This window comes from Spermophilus citellus, assembly GCF_964194105.1.
Source record: "Spermophilus citellus genome assembly, chromosome: 2".
NCBI classification, from domain to species: Eukaryota; Metazoa; Chordata; class Mammalia; order Rodentia; family Sciuridae; genus Spermophilus; species Spermophilus citellus.
The window spans coordinates 195,223,076-195,238,901 of NC_138183.1; the positions used below are offsets into that span (position 1 = coordinate 195,223,076).

At 43.2% G+C, this 15,826-nt stretch overlaps 1 protein-coding gene across 4 annotated transcripts in view; it reads left to right on the top strand.

The window, feature by feature from the left end:
* The window catches only part of CLPB (ClpB family mitochondrial disaggregase), a 141,597-nt gene that overhangs the window by 13,495 nt on the left and 112,276 nt on the right, over positions 1-15,826 (top strand). For all 4 annotated transcript variants that reach the window (XR_014020667.1, XM_081282334.1, XM_081282333.1 and 1 more), the window contains exon 3: positions 13,832-13,918. Coding sequence is in view for 3 of the 4 variants with exons in the window: in XM_081282334.1 (XP_081138460.1) it covers positions 13,832-13,918 (87 nt within the window). In the remaining variant the exon portion in view is untranslated. The remainder of the gene's footprint in view (positions 1-13,831; positions 13,919-15,826) is intronic.

Genomic DNA, 15,826 nt, shown 5'->3' on the forward strand with positions numbered 1-15,826 from the left:
CAACCCTTCCAGTCGCTGAGAAACATCAGGAACCAGTGTGAGTACCTGCCTCCGAGAGGCACCTGCATCATCTTGGGCACGGTTTTGCCCTTTAAGGCAGTGTAGGCTATAAAGCTGCAATCCCCCAAGGCCCAGCAGAGGGGTGGTTGCCAGGCTCTATGTCCTTACCGCCATTGCTGTGGCCCAAGAGCTGCTCTTATAAAATCTCAGCTCCATCATGGCTATAATGCAGATCCTGTCAGCAAGGTTGAAACCAGTTGGATTTTTTCACCAAGGAATTTTCCTGGAAGTTGGGACAGATAGAAGTCCAAGATGACTGAAAACAGTCAAGCTTTCTTCACTCTTCACCCTTCTGAGCAGGGGTCCTAGGAGCAGAGTCCTCTTCTAAGGCAATACATGGTACTTCCTTGTGGTTCTGCCCAAGTGGCTTTTGTTAGAAATTAGCAGTTAAGTTCCTTGGAGTCTGACAAAACAAGATTTTAATCCCAGCTATGCTACTGGAGCTATGCTCCATGACCTTGGAAAAATTACCTGATCTTTTGTAATGTTAGATTCTTTATTTGCATGGTGGGGATGATGATTGACCTACTCCACACCATTGCTGTGAGGAGTTAATGAGAAAATGCATATAATCTACTTAGTACCATGCCTAGCACAGAGCAGGTGTTCAGTATATAGTAGGTGTTGTTATTTAGTGTTTTTAATCACACAATATTTTCTCCGTAATTAATAAAATTAAGATAATGGGCAGAATTTTCGGTTTTGTAAATTTTCTGTATATTCAGCTTTTACTCACTACATTTTTTAGCTTTTAGTGTAAGCCTTCAGAAACACCTCCCCAAACTGATGACTGTTAGTGAATATTAAGATGGGCAAAAAAACTCACACAGAGCTGAGCTTGCTTAGTTTTACCACGGCTTTTACCATATATATTTAGAATTTTAATTAGTGTTTATAATATATCTAATAACAATTTCTTGGATATATTACTTTTATTTATTTATATGTAATAACACAAAACAGTTTTTAACAATTGTGAAATATTTTAATAACATTGTTAATATTATGAACAGTGGCTACTATTTTTTAATGACTTCTTTGTGTCAAGCACTAGGTAAGGCCTTTATCACTAAAGCCTCACAACATCCCTACATATAACAGCCCACTTCACAGATGATGAAACCTAAGTTGCAAAAGAAAAGAAATCCAAATTAAAAAAAAACAAACAAAGTTGCCCACTTAGGAAGTAATCCGTCCCTTCATTTTAAGAGTGGCCTACCCAGGATCCAGTTTCCTGTTAGGAATTTTTTAGGTATTTTCTAGCTAAAGGGAAAACCATTTCTGCCTGGCTTATTGGGAATCCACTAGGTTCCTGAAGAGAAACTGTCAAATCCCGACACCTTGTCTGTCTTCCCCTCAATACAGATTTTCCTCAAATTGTCCCTAACCTTCACCAGCCACACTTGGCCTTCTCACCCTCCCAAGAGGCCCCCCCATTCTGGCTTCTCACTGAGCCAAATGTAGACTGCGGTGAACTTTTGCATCTTCCAGTCCACCCCATCCTGCTGTCTATCTCAATCCTATCGGTGCTACATTGCGCACCTCACACCCTTCCTCTTTCAGAAACCTTACGCTAGTAATAATAGTTGTTCTACTTGAGGCTGACTGCTAGATACCTTTGTTCCTTGCCACAGTGTTGTGCAACAGATTGTGTTTTGTCTATTTTTTAAATGAGAAAATTTAATGCATGGGCAGATTAGATTCAGTGCCTGCCTGTGGCCTCACAGCTAGTCGTGATTTAAACACGTAAGTACTTTTCTCACTACAGTTCACTGTGTGTTGATCTTTTTGTATCAGAATTCCCATGGACCTTAGAGACTGAACTCTACAGTGTTTAATGAGTTGCCTTTTTGCCTATCTCTAGTTGCTTCACCTAGGCTGTGAGCCCTGTCACAGCAAGGTGGATGGCACCTAGCACCTGCTTCACCATAGCATGTTACACTTGGCTGGCTGGGCCTCAGAAGGCACATGATACAGATAGTCTGACCCTACCCGTTGATTGATCGGTTGATTGAAACGTGTTTATTCTCCAAAAGCTGCCCAGCAGGAGAGCACAGCTCTAGGCAACAGCTGGGCAGACTGACTGGTCGCCAAGAGCCTCCATTCATGTGGATGGGAGGCCCAGGAAGGTTGCATAAGAATCCTCTTTGAGGCTGGGCTGAGCCTTCCATCTCAATGCTCTTTTGTTTGGGAGGATAGCACCCAGGCCTCCTGGGAAGTCTGTGTGTTTGACCATCCTTTGCAGATGGACAGTGAGCAGTAATAGGAAGTGAAGCACAAACAATTGAGGGAAGCCCCTGGACTTCCCAGGGGCTCAGAATCCAGCCTGCAGGGCAGGATCCTTTCCCAGTTCAGACCCGTGGTTCAGTCATATCCCCTACCTGGGTCAGACAGGATCCTAACACTTTGTCTCCAGCATTACTTCCTCTGCATATTCATATCCACTGGTAGCTTCTTTGATGATCAGCATCTAGTCCTCTTGGGCACCTCTAGGTCTGAGGGGTTCTCTGCCTTCTAAGATAAGTAGATGCTGGTTGAACATGCATTCATTCATTCATTCTTTTTCTCATTTGAAATATAACATACCAGAAAATTTGCCACTAGAGTATACAATTCAATGAATTTTAATACAAGATTGTGCAATCGTACCATGGACTTATTTCAGAAAATTTTATCACTCTTAAAACAAACAAACAAAAATCCAGTGTCATTAGGAGTCATATCTCATTCTCTCGGTCCCCCAACCTCTGGCAATCACTGATCTACTTTGTCTCTATCAATTTGCCTAGTCTGGACATTTCACACGAGTGGAATTATCAATATATAGCTTTTGTGTCTTATTTCTTTCACTTAGCATAACATTTTCAAGATTCATCCATGTAGTAGCATGTGGTCAGGTCTTCATTCCTTTTTATGGCTGAGTAATATCCCATGTATGTCTGTCACATTTGATTTGTCCATTTTTCAGTTGTAAATATTAAGTTGTAAATTTTTAGCCATTTTGAATAAGGCTGCTGTGAACATTTGCATACAGGTTTTTTTATGTGAATCTGTGGTTTCATGTCTTTGGGGTGTATACATAGGTATGGAGTTACTGGGTCATTTAGGAACTCCTTGTTTACGTTATAAGAACCCCCAAATTGATTTTCCAAAGTGACTGCAACATTTTACATTCTCAAGACTAGTGTAAGAGGGTTCCAGTTTCCCAAATCTTCTCTAACACTGGTTCTATCTATATTTTTTATTGTGGCCATTCTAATTTGTTTGAAGTGGTATCTCATTATGGTTTTTATTTGCATTTCACTGATGGCGTATTGTGGAGCATTTTAATATGCTTATCGATCATTTGTGTATCTTCTTTGGCATTTATTCGTTGCTAATGGCCTGTCATGAACAATATGCCTCACTAAGCTTTGGGGAAGATACGAAATATAAATCACGACGATCTCTGCCTTTCAAGGAAGAGAATTATATTTAGTACATATAAGAAGGTAGGGCTTTGTCAGCAAGGTGACCTTTAGTCTGGACCTAGAGATAGAGAGCATTTGGACATAAGCAGCAGCTTTGTGGAAAGGTTTTTCTGGGTAGTACTTGTAATGTAAGTAAAGGCACTTTTACTTAACAGAAAATGGCTTTATCTTGTGATGAATTCTGAAGTAACGGTGTGTGAAAGCAGCTGGCGTGGAACTTACATGGAGGGCTATCATCCCTTGTGTGGTCCTAGCACTGTGCTCCAGGACTACTTGGCTCTGTTCTCCTATTCCTGACCTTTAAATACTAGGAGCTAGTGCTCCAAACTACATGAGCCTGATTCCCTAAAATGTTTTGGTGCCCTCTCTGAATTCCAGGTGTGGCTGTTGTTGCCAGGACAGGGCAGTCATCCCTTTGCTGGAGATCTTACACTTCTATGAAAATGGCCTGAGCTTCCATTTGCTGCTTTTGGCAGCTGCACTACATTCCTAGGTTCTGTTAAGCCTCCTGAGGACCTAGGTAGCTTGTATTCCATGAATCGGATTTGTTTGCCAAGCTTGCTTTAAGCCAAAGACAAGGCCACTTTGAGGTATGGTTTTGCCATATGAATATGAACGTGTTGGTGGTAGTATGGAGACTGCCAAGAAGAAGGGTAGGCTGGGCCTTTTTCATCCTGATACTAGAAGAAATCTCTTCCAGGGGAGAAGTTTTTAGGAAATAGAACTAATTAGAGTTTCTCTGTCTGCAAATAACTACCTTCTCACTTAAGGCTTTTCCTTCTTTATTATTTTCTGTCAACTGAAGTCCCATCAGGTAATTGTGGTGCACTGTCCCATGCTAAATGTGAGAAGAAAGGAGTGACATGGGCTGTGTGCCTTGGAAGGTAGTGTGGTTCCTTAAAGAGTATGGGCCGCTGTCCCAGGCTGCCACTTACTAGTCATGGAATCTGAAGTCACCTACTCTCTGTGAGATGTAAGCTTCTTGTCTAATTCACAGGATCAAATGAGATCATAAATGTCAAGTGCCTGAGGCATAGCAGGCAGCTCAAGAAACATAAACTCTTGAACCCCATCATTTGAGAACTTTGCTAGACATTAAGAGTCAAGCATGCTGCTGTTCTTGCTGATCCTATGCAAATATCTCTCAAGCATTCTTGACACTTACTACATTATTTGGGTTTTTTTTTTTTTTTTTTTTTTTTTGCCATTTTCTCTCCCCCAGCTTTGCCTCAAAGCTCTGTGTGAGCAAGGTTCACGTCTGGTCTGTTGAGGTGCCCTTTGTGGGCTGGCTTCAAGGAGATGTTACTTGAGTTTTGTTGAATGAGTGAAAACCAACCTTTGCCATCCCCTCAGGGGCCAGAAATTATAATTGACTTTTCACAGTCTAGTTACTGAAAAATCTTGTGGGGTTCTGGAACATGACGGTGGCTCAGGTGGCTACCTAGTTTGAGAAGTTTGAGCCACTATTGTGTCTCACTGCCCTTTGCTCCAGCCCTGAACTCACAGTGGAGCCAGTAGGTGGCGCCTGTAGCCCTTTGCCATACCTCAGTTGTCTGGTTAGACCTTTCATTTTCACCAAGTCACCAAGGTAACTGCTGAGTCTCTGGGACATGCAAATAGTCCTGCGCAGAAGTACCCAGGTGAGGGTGTCCTGAGTTACCACCTGAGTTATGGCTTTGGATAGTTGGATTTTCATGTTTTATTCAATCCCAGTCACTGCACATCTGACTAGGAATGCAGAGATGTTTGCCCTAGAGAGGATCCCAGGAGATCATTAGAGGAATCTGTGCTTCTGCCATCTTTTCTGGAATAGCTCTGCCTCCAGGAAGTTATCCTTGTGGCTTTGTTGCTTTGGCCTGTGCTCACACATGGACCTTGCTTATATTTTAGCTGTTTGCTGAGTGTGTAACTGTCCAGTAAATGCCTCCAAAGCAAGGGTATGCAGAATCCATCAAAGTACCCTTGGCACCCTGCTCAGAGCCCTGAAATAGTCCTCAGGAAAAGCTTGTGGAATGAATACACGAACCATAGGAAGAGGTACCTCAAGAAATTGATATCCACATTGAAGGGGATTCTACAAACAAACTTGCCTTTGTAAGGGGGGAAAAGTCATTAACATGAAAATCTCAGAAAGGCTGAGGAACTATTCTAGATGAAACTGAAGACACATGCAGTGTTTGATCCCAATATTGATCCTGGCTTGCATCTGGATCACAGGGGAGAAATTGCTATACAGGAATATCAGCATAATTGAAGATATCTGAATATAGGGAGTATATTAGATAAAAATAATGCAGTCATCCTTTGGTATCCATGGGGAATTGGTTCCAGGATCCCCCATGGATACCCAAATACATGGATGCTCAAGTCTTTTGTATAAAGTGGCCTAGTATTTAAATATGACCTACACATATCCTTCCTTATACTTTAAAGTCATCTCTAGATTAGTTATAATACCTAATACAGTATAAATGCTGTGTAAATGGCTGTTATATTTTTAGGGAATAATGATGACAAAAAGTCTTCATATGTTCAGTATAAATGCAGTTTGTCCCTCCAAATATTTTCTATGTGTAGTTGATTGAATCCCTGAGGACAGAACCTGGGATACAGAAAACCAACTATATATCAGTATTAAATGTTTTGAATTTGATCTTCATTGGTTTAGTGGTTCTGTAAGAGAATGTTCTTGTACTAAGAAATACATACTAAAGTATTTTGGGGTAAAGAGTCATAATGTTGCTGGGCATGGCGGTGCACGCCTGTAATTCCAGCTCCTTGGGAGGCTGAGACAGGGGGATCGTGAGTTCAAAGCCAGCCTCAGCAATGGTGAGGTGCTGAGCAACTCAGTGAGACCCTGTTTCTAAATAAAATTAAAAATAGGGCTAGGGATGTGGCTCAGTGGTTGAGTGCCCCTGCGTCCAATCCCCGGTACCAAAAAAAAAAAAAGAGAGAGAGAGGAGACATAATGTCTGAAATTCACCCTCACATGGGCTAGGGAAAAGGGGAGAAAAGGAGTGAGTAGGAAAATAAATGAAGCAAATGTAAAGAAGAGATGAGTGACGGATTTATGAAGGTTTTTTTTGGTGTTATTTTTGTAACTGCTCATTAAGTTTGAAAAAAAATAAGTTTAAAAAAGAATCATCTGTGCTTTCTAATGAGTACCAAGTTTCTGGAAGAGAGATGGGTCAAAGAATGGTCATCTGGTGTTGGTCTTTATTCAGTTAACCCAGCAAGTGTTCATTGGGGTTGTGACTAAGCGCCTCCGCTGTGTGACTTTGAACAAGTAGAACAATTGTTATCACAGCAGGTAACATTTTGAAAATATAAGTGGTTTCATGTATATTACTTACTTTGGTCATCTCAGCACCCTTGTTTTGGGTCTGGAAGGCTGATATGGTGAGATGAATAAGGTTCAGAAAGGTTAGATGACCTGTTCACAGTCACACAGTCTGCCAGAGACAAATGCAGACTTCCTATCCGGGTCAGTCTTTTCAAGGGGGAGACCTTTTGAACCTATTTGTATGTACAAAGAAAGAAGTAGACTGATTCTGCAGGTCATTCTTCAAGTTCAGAAACTTCTGTTATAGGAAATAACCTGTTATGAAGTGTGTAAGTACATTGTACCTACATTTGTTATAGATGCTGTGTACGTACGTCTTTCCTCTCACTGCTTACCCACTTCCCAGGATGTAGCACAGTGTGACAGAGTGCTGGGCAGCAGTCTCACTGGGAATAAGAGCATCTAGAGAGCTTCCTAGAAGACAGGTCCTGAGCTGGGCCTCAGAAGAGGGTATTCGATTCAAGTAGCCAATATGAAAGAGGCTAGAGAGGCTTTGTGTCTATGTAGTCAGATCACCAGGCCCCCTGCCTAACGTCCCCTGGCCCAGGCTGGTGTTCTCTGAGAAGCAGCCTTTCCAGTTCCCCGCCCCCAGCCTTGCCTGGCTGGGAGATAAGGCACAGATGGAGGCTGCCTGGGGATTCTAGCCCCTGGGCACCTTGCCTCTGCTCAGACAGTGGGCCTGGTGCTGTTATTACTGTAAACAGGGCCTTCTGCAAGGCTCCAGCCAGGGTCCTGCTGCCCAGATAGTGATCATGATTGAGTCTGCATGGCTCAGTGCTTCCAGGCTTCTGATGCAGGTGGGACAGGGCTCCCCATGCTTCAGCCCCTCCCCAGCTGCAGCTGAGGGCTGGTTCATGCCAAGGATTCGGAAATCAGTTGGAACAATGCGTGATTGAAGTTCACTGGCCGCTTTGTATTGATTGGTCATAAAAAAAAAAAAAAAGAAAAGAAAGAAATAAAAATCAAGTGGTACCTCCCTCCCTGAGTGGAAAAGCTAGTTAGCCAGAATTACTTAAAACTTCTCCTATCTTCCTGTCCAGGACTCTTTCCCTCCCTCCCTCCCGCAAATAACAAGCCTGAGGATTGTCCTTTCTTTGAAAGTCTTGTTGAGTGGCATGTGTACTAGGAATCCATTTCTCAGTTTTCATTTTCATGCTACATATATTTAGAATCATAAGATTTTAGAACTGTTAGGATTTCAGAAATTATTTAATTCAATTCTCTTGTTTGACTGCAGAGAAAAATAAGGTCCACAGAGACAGATTTATCCTAGGCCACACAGCTAGTTACTTATAGAACCATGACTGGAATCCATGACCTCTAGCCCTCAGACCTGTGTCCACAGGTGTCCTCAATCCTTAGACTGAGGAGCCTCCTACATCTGCAGAGGAGCCTAAGTTCTTTGGACAAGGTAGACATACTGTTATGAGACAGGTGATTTCCAACACAGGCCCAGAAGTAGTGGTGCAAGATTGATGTAGGCAACTGCTGTGGACATATGTTCATTCACACCCCAAGCCCTCCTGTGTACCGGTTGCCACCGTAGGCACAGGGATTAGGTTGTCATTTCTAAAGGGACATGCTTGCTACTGGGGAGTGATCTAAATGAACAGTATGATGACTGTATTGATACAGGTTAGCACAGGGGATTGTGCAGCAACATGGCCATCTTAGGCATGACTTCTTAGAAAGTATAGGATTTTTTTTCCCTCAAAGTTATTTTTTTTTAAAGTAAAAGAAAGGTCATTGTTATAAAAACAACTGAACTCCCCACAATACAGAAGCTTTTATAGCAGAAAGTGAAAGTTTGACTCATCTCTCCTTTTCAGATCAGAGGTGATAATTTACCTCTTGGTCTCTGGCCTGCCAGCTCATCTGGATCCCTGCTGGCTGGAAGCAGCCTTTATGGTTTTCCTGGGATTTGTTCCTCTCCTGTGTAATCATCAACCCTTGGGCTAGGGAACCCTTCCTTGTTCTGCCACTGCTCTTGCTTGGGGGATTTTAGATGGTTCTCTATCCACAGATAAGTTCCAGCTTGCACTGTATTCCAAGTTCTTTTGTATATTATTCTAATTTACCCTATCTCCTCATCTTCTTCTTTTTTTTCCCAACTTTATTTATTTTTATGTGGTACTGAGGATCCAACCCAGGGTCTTGCACGTGCTAGGTGAGCAGTCTACCGCTAAGCCATAATCCCAGCCCCCTGTCTCTTCTTTAAGATGGTGTAAACCCCAACTGGAAAATGGTAATGGTATGGGCTCTTCTATTTGTACAGTGCTTTATTGCATACCACGTGTTTTCAAACATTTTGTCTCATCCACTCTTCATGGCACCCTAATGTGACATGTAGTAAGACTAGTGGGATCATCTCCATTTTTTAATAGATGTGGAAACAGGCTCAGGGATCAGTAGCTATCAGTTACACGAGGGAACAGAGTGCAGTTCAGATTGGGTAGGTCACTCATTTGTCCCACAGCTTCTCATGTAGTAAGTGGCAGAGTCTCAATTTGCTCTTTCAAAGATCTTCCCTACGCTACTGCCTGAGAGGTAAGCAAAAGCTGGGATCCACCTCTGGATTTCTTCTGTGGTTTCCTGTGCTCTCTTGAAGCCACCTCCAGTGAGTTTCACCCTCCACTGCCCTGCCAAGCAGGAGAGCTAGTTCATTAGGGAAGGGCCTTCCACAAGTGTGGAGTGAGCCCAGAAAGGCCTGCTATGTCCACCCCCACTCCCAGCCCAGCCCAGGCTGTTCTGCCCTGAGTGGCAGCCTGCATTAAGCATTCTACTCATCATCTCAGGGATGATGGAATCCTAACCTTTTCGGAGACACCGTGCTCTGTCACAAGCATTGCTCTTTTTAAAAGAGATTAATTCACTTGCCGCATTTTGTCCATTGGTGAAAATCACAGGGGAGAGCAAGGGTGGCTTTCTTAGGCCTCAGAGGCCTTTCAGCCATGCTCAGCAGGCAGCCAGCCCCCAGCTGCCTGGGACTTTGAAATGACTGCCCGCTGGGCATTCACTTGCAAAGCAACCAGTGAAATGGGGGAGACCTGGATTGTGAAATTCTAACTTTTGGGGCTGCTCTACACAGAGGGGAAAGAGGGGAAGGGCCTACCCTCCTCTGTAAGAGGAAAAGTTGCTGTGGTGGTGGTAAAGTTAGCTCTGGTCCTCCCTCAGTTTGTCAGGTGCACCACTCCTTACAGAGTTCTACCATGTGGTATCTCTGTGGTGTCTCTCAATCCTGACAAACATCTTACACAAATCTTCTATTTCATAGCTAGTAAATGACAGAGCCAGAATCTGGACTCCAGCCTTTGAACTCCAGGGTTGTTGATTTTTTCCCATGAAATCTCAGGCCCAAAATGTTGCAAAGAATGATGCTCAGCCAAGAACCTGGGCAGGGTTTGGAAGCCGGAGTCTTACTGAAGAATACCATGGTTTGCCTTCTGTGAATGACCTCACAAGTTTGTAGAGCTCTTTTCTGAGTTTTTCAGTGCTGTTTCCCAAAACTCATGTGGCTTGATAGGGATTGTGATCCTCAGTGCATCTATGAAGAGACTGAAGCTTGGCAAGATGATACGCCTGATTAGGCTATTAGAATGATAGGTGGCAGAGCTGAAACTAGAACCTAAGCTTCTGACACTCCCCTGTGTTCTTTCATTGAAATGCTAGCAAGTTGAGGGAAGCTGCCTCTGCCAGCTGTCCCTTTTTTAAAAAGAAAACCCTGCAATGTACAGAAAAGAAAGCCTCTAAACACAAATATTCATATCAGTAGCACAAAATTCCTGGTGATCATCACAAATTAAAACAATAATGTAATACCTTTTGTACACATTAAGACTGGGACTGGCTACTGCTAAGTATTGGCAGGGAGAGTTCGTACAGGAATACCCCCATCCTGATAGTGGGAGGGCAGATGCAGCAGCTGTCCTGTAGAGGACTCTGGCACTATTTAGCCACATTAAGTACTCACGCAGCCTATGACCTAGGGATCCCACTCCCAGTACATGTCCTAAGGAAGTACACAGTTCCAGAAGGGGACATGTAAGAGAATGTGCTTTGAGCATTGTTTTTGGTAGCTGGGAGATGGTGGCTACCCAAGAGGGTATCCCTGGGACAGCAGCAAGGAAATATTTGGTAAATTATACTCATCCCCTTTTCCTCATTTTCTACTCATCCCCTTTCATTTTTTTTTTTTTTAATTTTTGTGCTATTGGGGATGGAACCCAGGAACTCTCTACCACTGGAATACATCCCCAGCCCTTTATGTTTTTTTTATTTTGAGATAAGATCTAGCTAAGTTGCTGAGGCTGGCCTTGAACTTGGCAGTTCTCCTGCTCCAGCATCCCAATTTGCTGAGATCACAGGATAACCGGAATGTGATACCACACCTGGCTATTCACTCCCTTTCAAATGCAGCCTGCTTAAGTTAGTAGGTTAATTTTGTTATTACTTTTGCCCCAAAACCTTGAATGACAGCCTCATTGTCTTTAGTAAAAGGCTAAAGAATGACAAATGGGTTTCTTCTTTATTGCCAGCTTCAGTTGAGCAGTGGTAACTGGGACCTGTGTTGAGGAAGGTTCTGAAGCTCTTTCAGTGACTCCACAAGAAATGGCTGCTAGGGAAGATTTGTGATTTCCTATCTTAGATGCAGGATGCTGGACAGCAGTATGCTTGCCAGGCATTTATCAGTGCTTTAGACTGCATTTTTATCTTAGGCCCCAATATTGACTTCATGGGGGCTTGTACCCCTGGATGTTATATGTAAAATAATAATATTTGAATGTGTGTGTGCTCCTATGCACCTATTTTGTAGAGAAATTTGATCATATTCTCAAAAGAGTTCACAACTCAAAAAGGTTTATGTTGGCTGCCCAACCTAGACCGGTGTTTAAGGACCTGTGACTGCTCTGCTTGCCTCAGCAGCTGTCTGCTTCTCTGCTGTGACCTGTCACCCAGATGGATCTGTCTGCTGGTCACTGAATGTCCGTTCCCTGCTTCTCTATCACATCCTGTTCCTTTTGCCTTGACTGGTATTACTTGCCTCCCTCTTCTCTCACTCTCCCATTCTTTTCACCAGAGTTCTAGTCTTTCAGCTCAGAAACCTCTCTTTTTCTTCAGCCTGCCCTGATTTTCTGACCCTTTCTGGACCAGAGAAGTGAGGCCTTCTACAACATTATAATTAGGATCAGAACTCTGCCCAGACTCTGAAGCTTCAGAACCACACATTTCCATGGTACCATGTGGTCTGCTGACCTAGGAAGAGGAGGTTTTAGATTTTGTCTCACAGAAAATTCATCTCAGGGTTCTTAGCCTAATTAACATTTACTGCTACTGGAAATTGTTTCCTCATAAAAGAAGTTTAACAGTATGTGGTATAAGGCTCCAGGTCTTCATCTAAAGAAATCCCCAAACCAGAGGTGAGAGGTGAGGGTTTCTCCACCTCCTGTAATTGTTCCCTCACAGTTTGGGTCCCAGGTGTACCACATCTCTTGTAGGACCTCATATACCCCTGGCCTTGCTCTCTGAGTGAACAGGCTGCACCTCTGCCTGGAACACCTGATCCTATTTTATGTGGCTAATTCCCCTTTATCCTCACCTCCACTGAGAGGTCTTCTGGTCACCAAGGCTGGGTGGGGTTCCCTTGTTGTGCTCCTACAACTTCTAGACCCCATTCGTAGCACTCTTGACATGCGTAGTCTGTGCTTGGTGGGCTGTCTCCCTCTCAGGCTGTAACAACACCCGTCTCAGTCACTGCATCAGGACACATGGCCCTCAGAGCTGAATGAGTGGACAGATACATGGTGTTTCTTACCATCCTTCCAAGCCTTGTTTGCTTGTTTACTTTAGCTGCATAGACATTTCATTTGGCTTGGTCCAGAGGAGCATTTACTACAGACTGTGGTATAAGAATGGTGCTAGGACTCAGACCAAAGCCTCTGGGCTCTGCCCAGTGCCCATTTGGCTAGACCCACTGCAGTGTAGACAGCCTCTCAGCTCCCTTAACCCTCTTTTACTAGTCCCTCATAAGGACATCCTGCCTAATGGGTGAATCATAGTCTCAATTTTCAGTCTCTTCCTCTGCTGGTGCTAGTCCTTGATTTCCTGCTATCCTGAGTCCTCCCTCCACTAGCTTGTATGCTTCCCTAGAGCATACCCCATGTCTTCACCTCACTTGGATCCAGAATCCAAAACAGGAGCAAAGCACATGCCATTGGTTTGTTGAAAGCAATTTAGGCTTTGCCATTCTTGTTTCATGGAGCCAACATGTCTTTGGAGAAAGGGTGGTGAGGGATTTGTTCAGAAGGAGTCCACTTATAAAGTCATTACCAACCTGGATTTCAGTCACTGACTTGCCCCTAAACTAGCTGTGTGACCTTGAGTGATTTTTTTTCCCCTCACTGAGTGTTTCTTTATCCATGAAAAAAATACTATTTTACCCTCCTTAAGCTTATGTGGAGAGTGCCTGGGGCAGTTCCTGCTCCTGCTGGGTGCTGAGTAATCCATGGTTCTGTATATTCCCCATCTCTACCCCATACCACAGGGCCTCCTGTTTTGGGGACCTAGAATTCAGATTTTTAGTGGTATACTTTAAAACCCTGGGTTTGTTAATTTACTTGACAATTAGTGAGCTCCTCCTATATGCCAGGTGCTGATGCATAGATTAAAATAAGATCTTTGTGGGCTTTCCTAGGAACCTGATCTAGCATTTCTAATGTTCTTCCCATCTTTCCTCAGGCTGAAAGATTTGCAGTTGTCTCAATACAGATAAACTTGAGAAATGTGATCCATTTGTAAACTGGGAATCACCTAAATAAGACACATGGGTAGGCATTCTAAGTTAGGCAAAGTGAAATTAAGGGGAAGGAGGCAGAGCTGTAGCCCAGGTAAGTCAAAGAAAGCTTCCCAGGAGAGAGTCCACAGGCCATGTTTGTGAAAATTTTTCTCTGCCTCTTTTCAGGCTATTATCAGAAGGTGCAGATGTCAACACGAGGCACAAACTTGGCTGGACAGCACTCATGGTGGCAGCCATCAACCGAAATGACAGGTAAGAATCTCCCTCCACACAGCCTCCCTAGCTCTTTGCAAGCTATGTTCCTGACCACTCTCTCACCCTTGCCTTCCCCTTGCTGTGTTCTCCAGAGGCAGGGACATGATTGAGTCTCAGGTTCCAGACTTTAGCTGGTGCATTGGATTGATAGTGGATGTGGAAAGGGAAGGTGTGACTTTGGATCTTGATTCCATTATTAATTGGCTTTGTGACCTTAGGCAAGGTCATTTGCATTATCCTAGCATCCAGATGTTTGAAAGCCTGTTGTAAATGGTTAAGTGTATATGTGTTGGCTATCATCATGGTCTTACTGTCTATAGACTATCCATGTTAAGAAGCCGGCAGTCACTTTCTCTAGCAATGGCTCCACTAGGTGCTTTTTCTTTGGAGGTTCTGTTGGAAACTAGGAAATGTGGGGGCCTTCCTTCCCTCCTATTGAAGGTTGTGCTACTTTCCACCTGTGCCCATTCCTTTAGGGTTGTAGGTATTGTGTAAAAATCAAAAGTGGTGCATCTTTCATCAGGAGTTATCTCTAATTTTCACAGCCACCCCACAGAATATGTATTATTATACTCATCTCCAAACTGAGAAAACTGAGCCCAAAGAGAAAAAGTGATTTGTTGGAAGTCATACAGACAGGTCTTAGAACCTGGCCCGATGGCTTGCAAGATAGGTGTTGTGTACTTTATCTCACTGCTGCTGCTTCTTGCCACAGCACAGACTATTTCTGGACACTGCCTTTCCATCCCAATTTATTCTGATTTTTGCCCCAGGGTTGATATAATTCTGATGGCATAAAGTCTACATTCACTGTAGCTATGATTATGCAAAGGAATTAAGTACAAAAGGTGCTGGGCACAGTGGTGCACACCTGTAGTCCCAGCTACTTGGGAAGCTGGGGGCCAGAGAATTCCAAGTTCTAGGGCAGCCTGGGCAACTTAGACCCTATCTCAAAACAAAAATTATTTTTAAATGTTCAAAAAGGGATGCTTTCAAAGGAAACAGACTGAGCACTTTAGTAGCAGCCACTGAAATTGATAATTGGGGGTACCAATTTTAATTCTCCCTTCAAGGTTTTTCAGGCCTTTTTCTGCCAATATCAGCCACCTTTCTGAAAGGGTCCTAAATAGGGAGGAAAGCTGCAAAACTTGAATTTAAGAGTATAGGGGTGATCTGTCTCAGATTATCCAAGAAACTTAGCTGTTCTTGAAATAGATTTATTTCACTATTTCTTTATCATGAACTTGTTCTCAGTCACTCTGTTTCCTTATTTGCTGTCTTTAGCTCCAAGCACTCACTTTTTCTTTAAAAGATAATTGGTATATGCTGAAGGTATAGCTCAGTGGTAGAGCACATGCCTCACATGCTCAAGGCCCTGGGATCAATCCCCAGCACCCCCCCCCCCCCCACACACACACACACACTCACACTCAAAAAGTGGAAAAAAGATAATTGATACAAAAAGGCTCTGTGGTTGAGAGACCTGAAATCCAGTCTTCATCTGATCCTCAGTTGAATTTCAGAACTACATGGACACCTGTTTGCCCACAACACATTAATTCTACAAACATTTAGTAAATGTCTGTCTGAGTCAGGCCTTGTGCTAGGTATTTGGATAATCAGAGACCTTGGAGAGCTCACAGTCTAAAGTGGAAAAAGAAATGGAAGTAAAGCGACTTTCTTTGTTAGCAGAGTAGAATCTCACTGTGTTCTTTTAAGAATTACATTAGATGGGCTGGGGATATAGCTTGTTGGTAGAATGCTTGCCTTGCATGTACAAAGCCCTAGGTTCGAACCCTGGTACCACAAAAAAAAAAAAAAAAAAAAAAAGAATTAGGTAATCTGTGTGCTACAGATTATAAACGGTGCGGTGTTATTGCTATGTTAGACTTGTCTACACAAGTC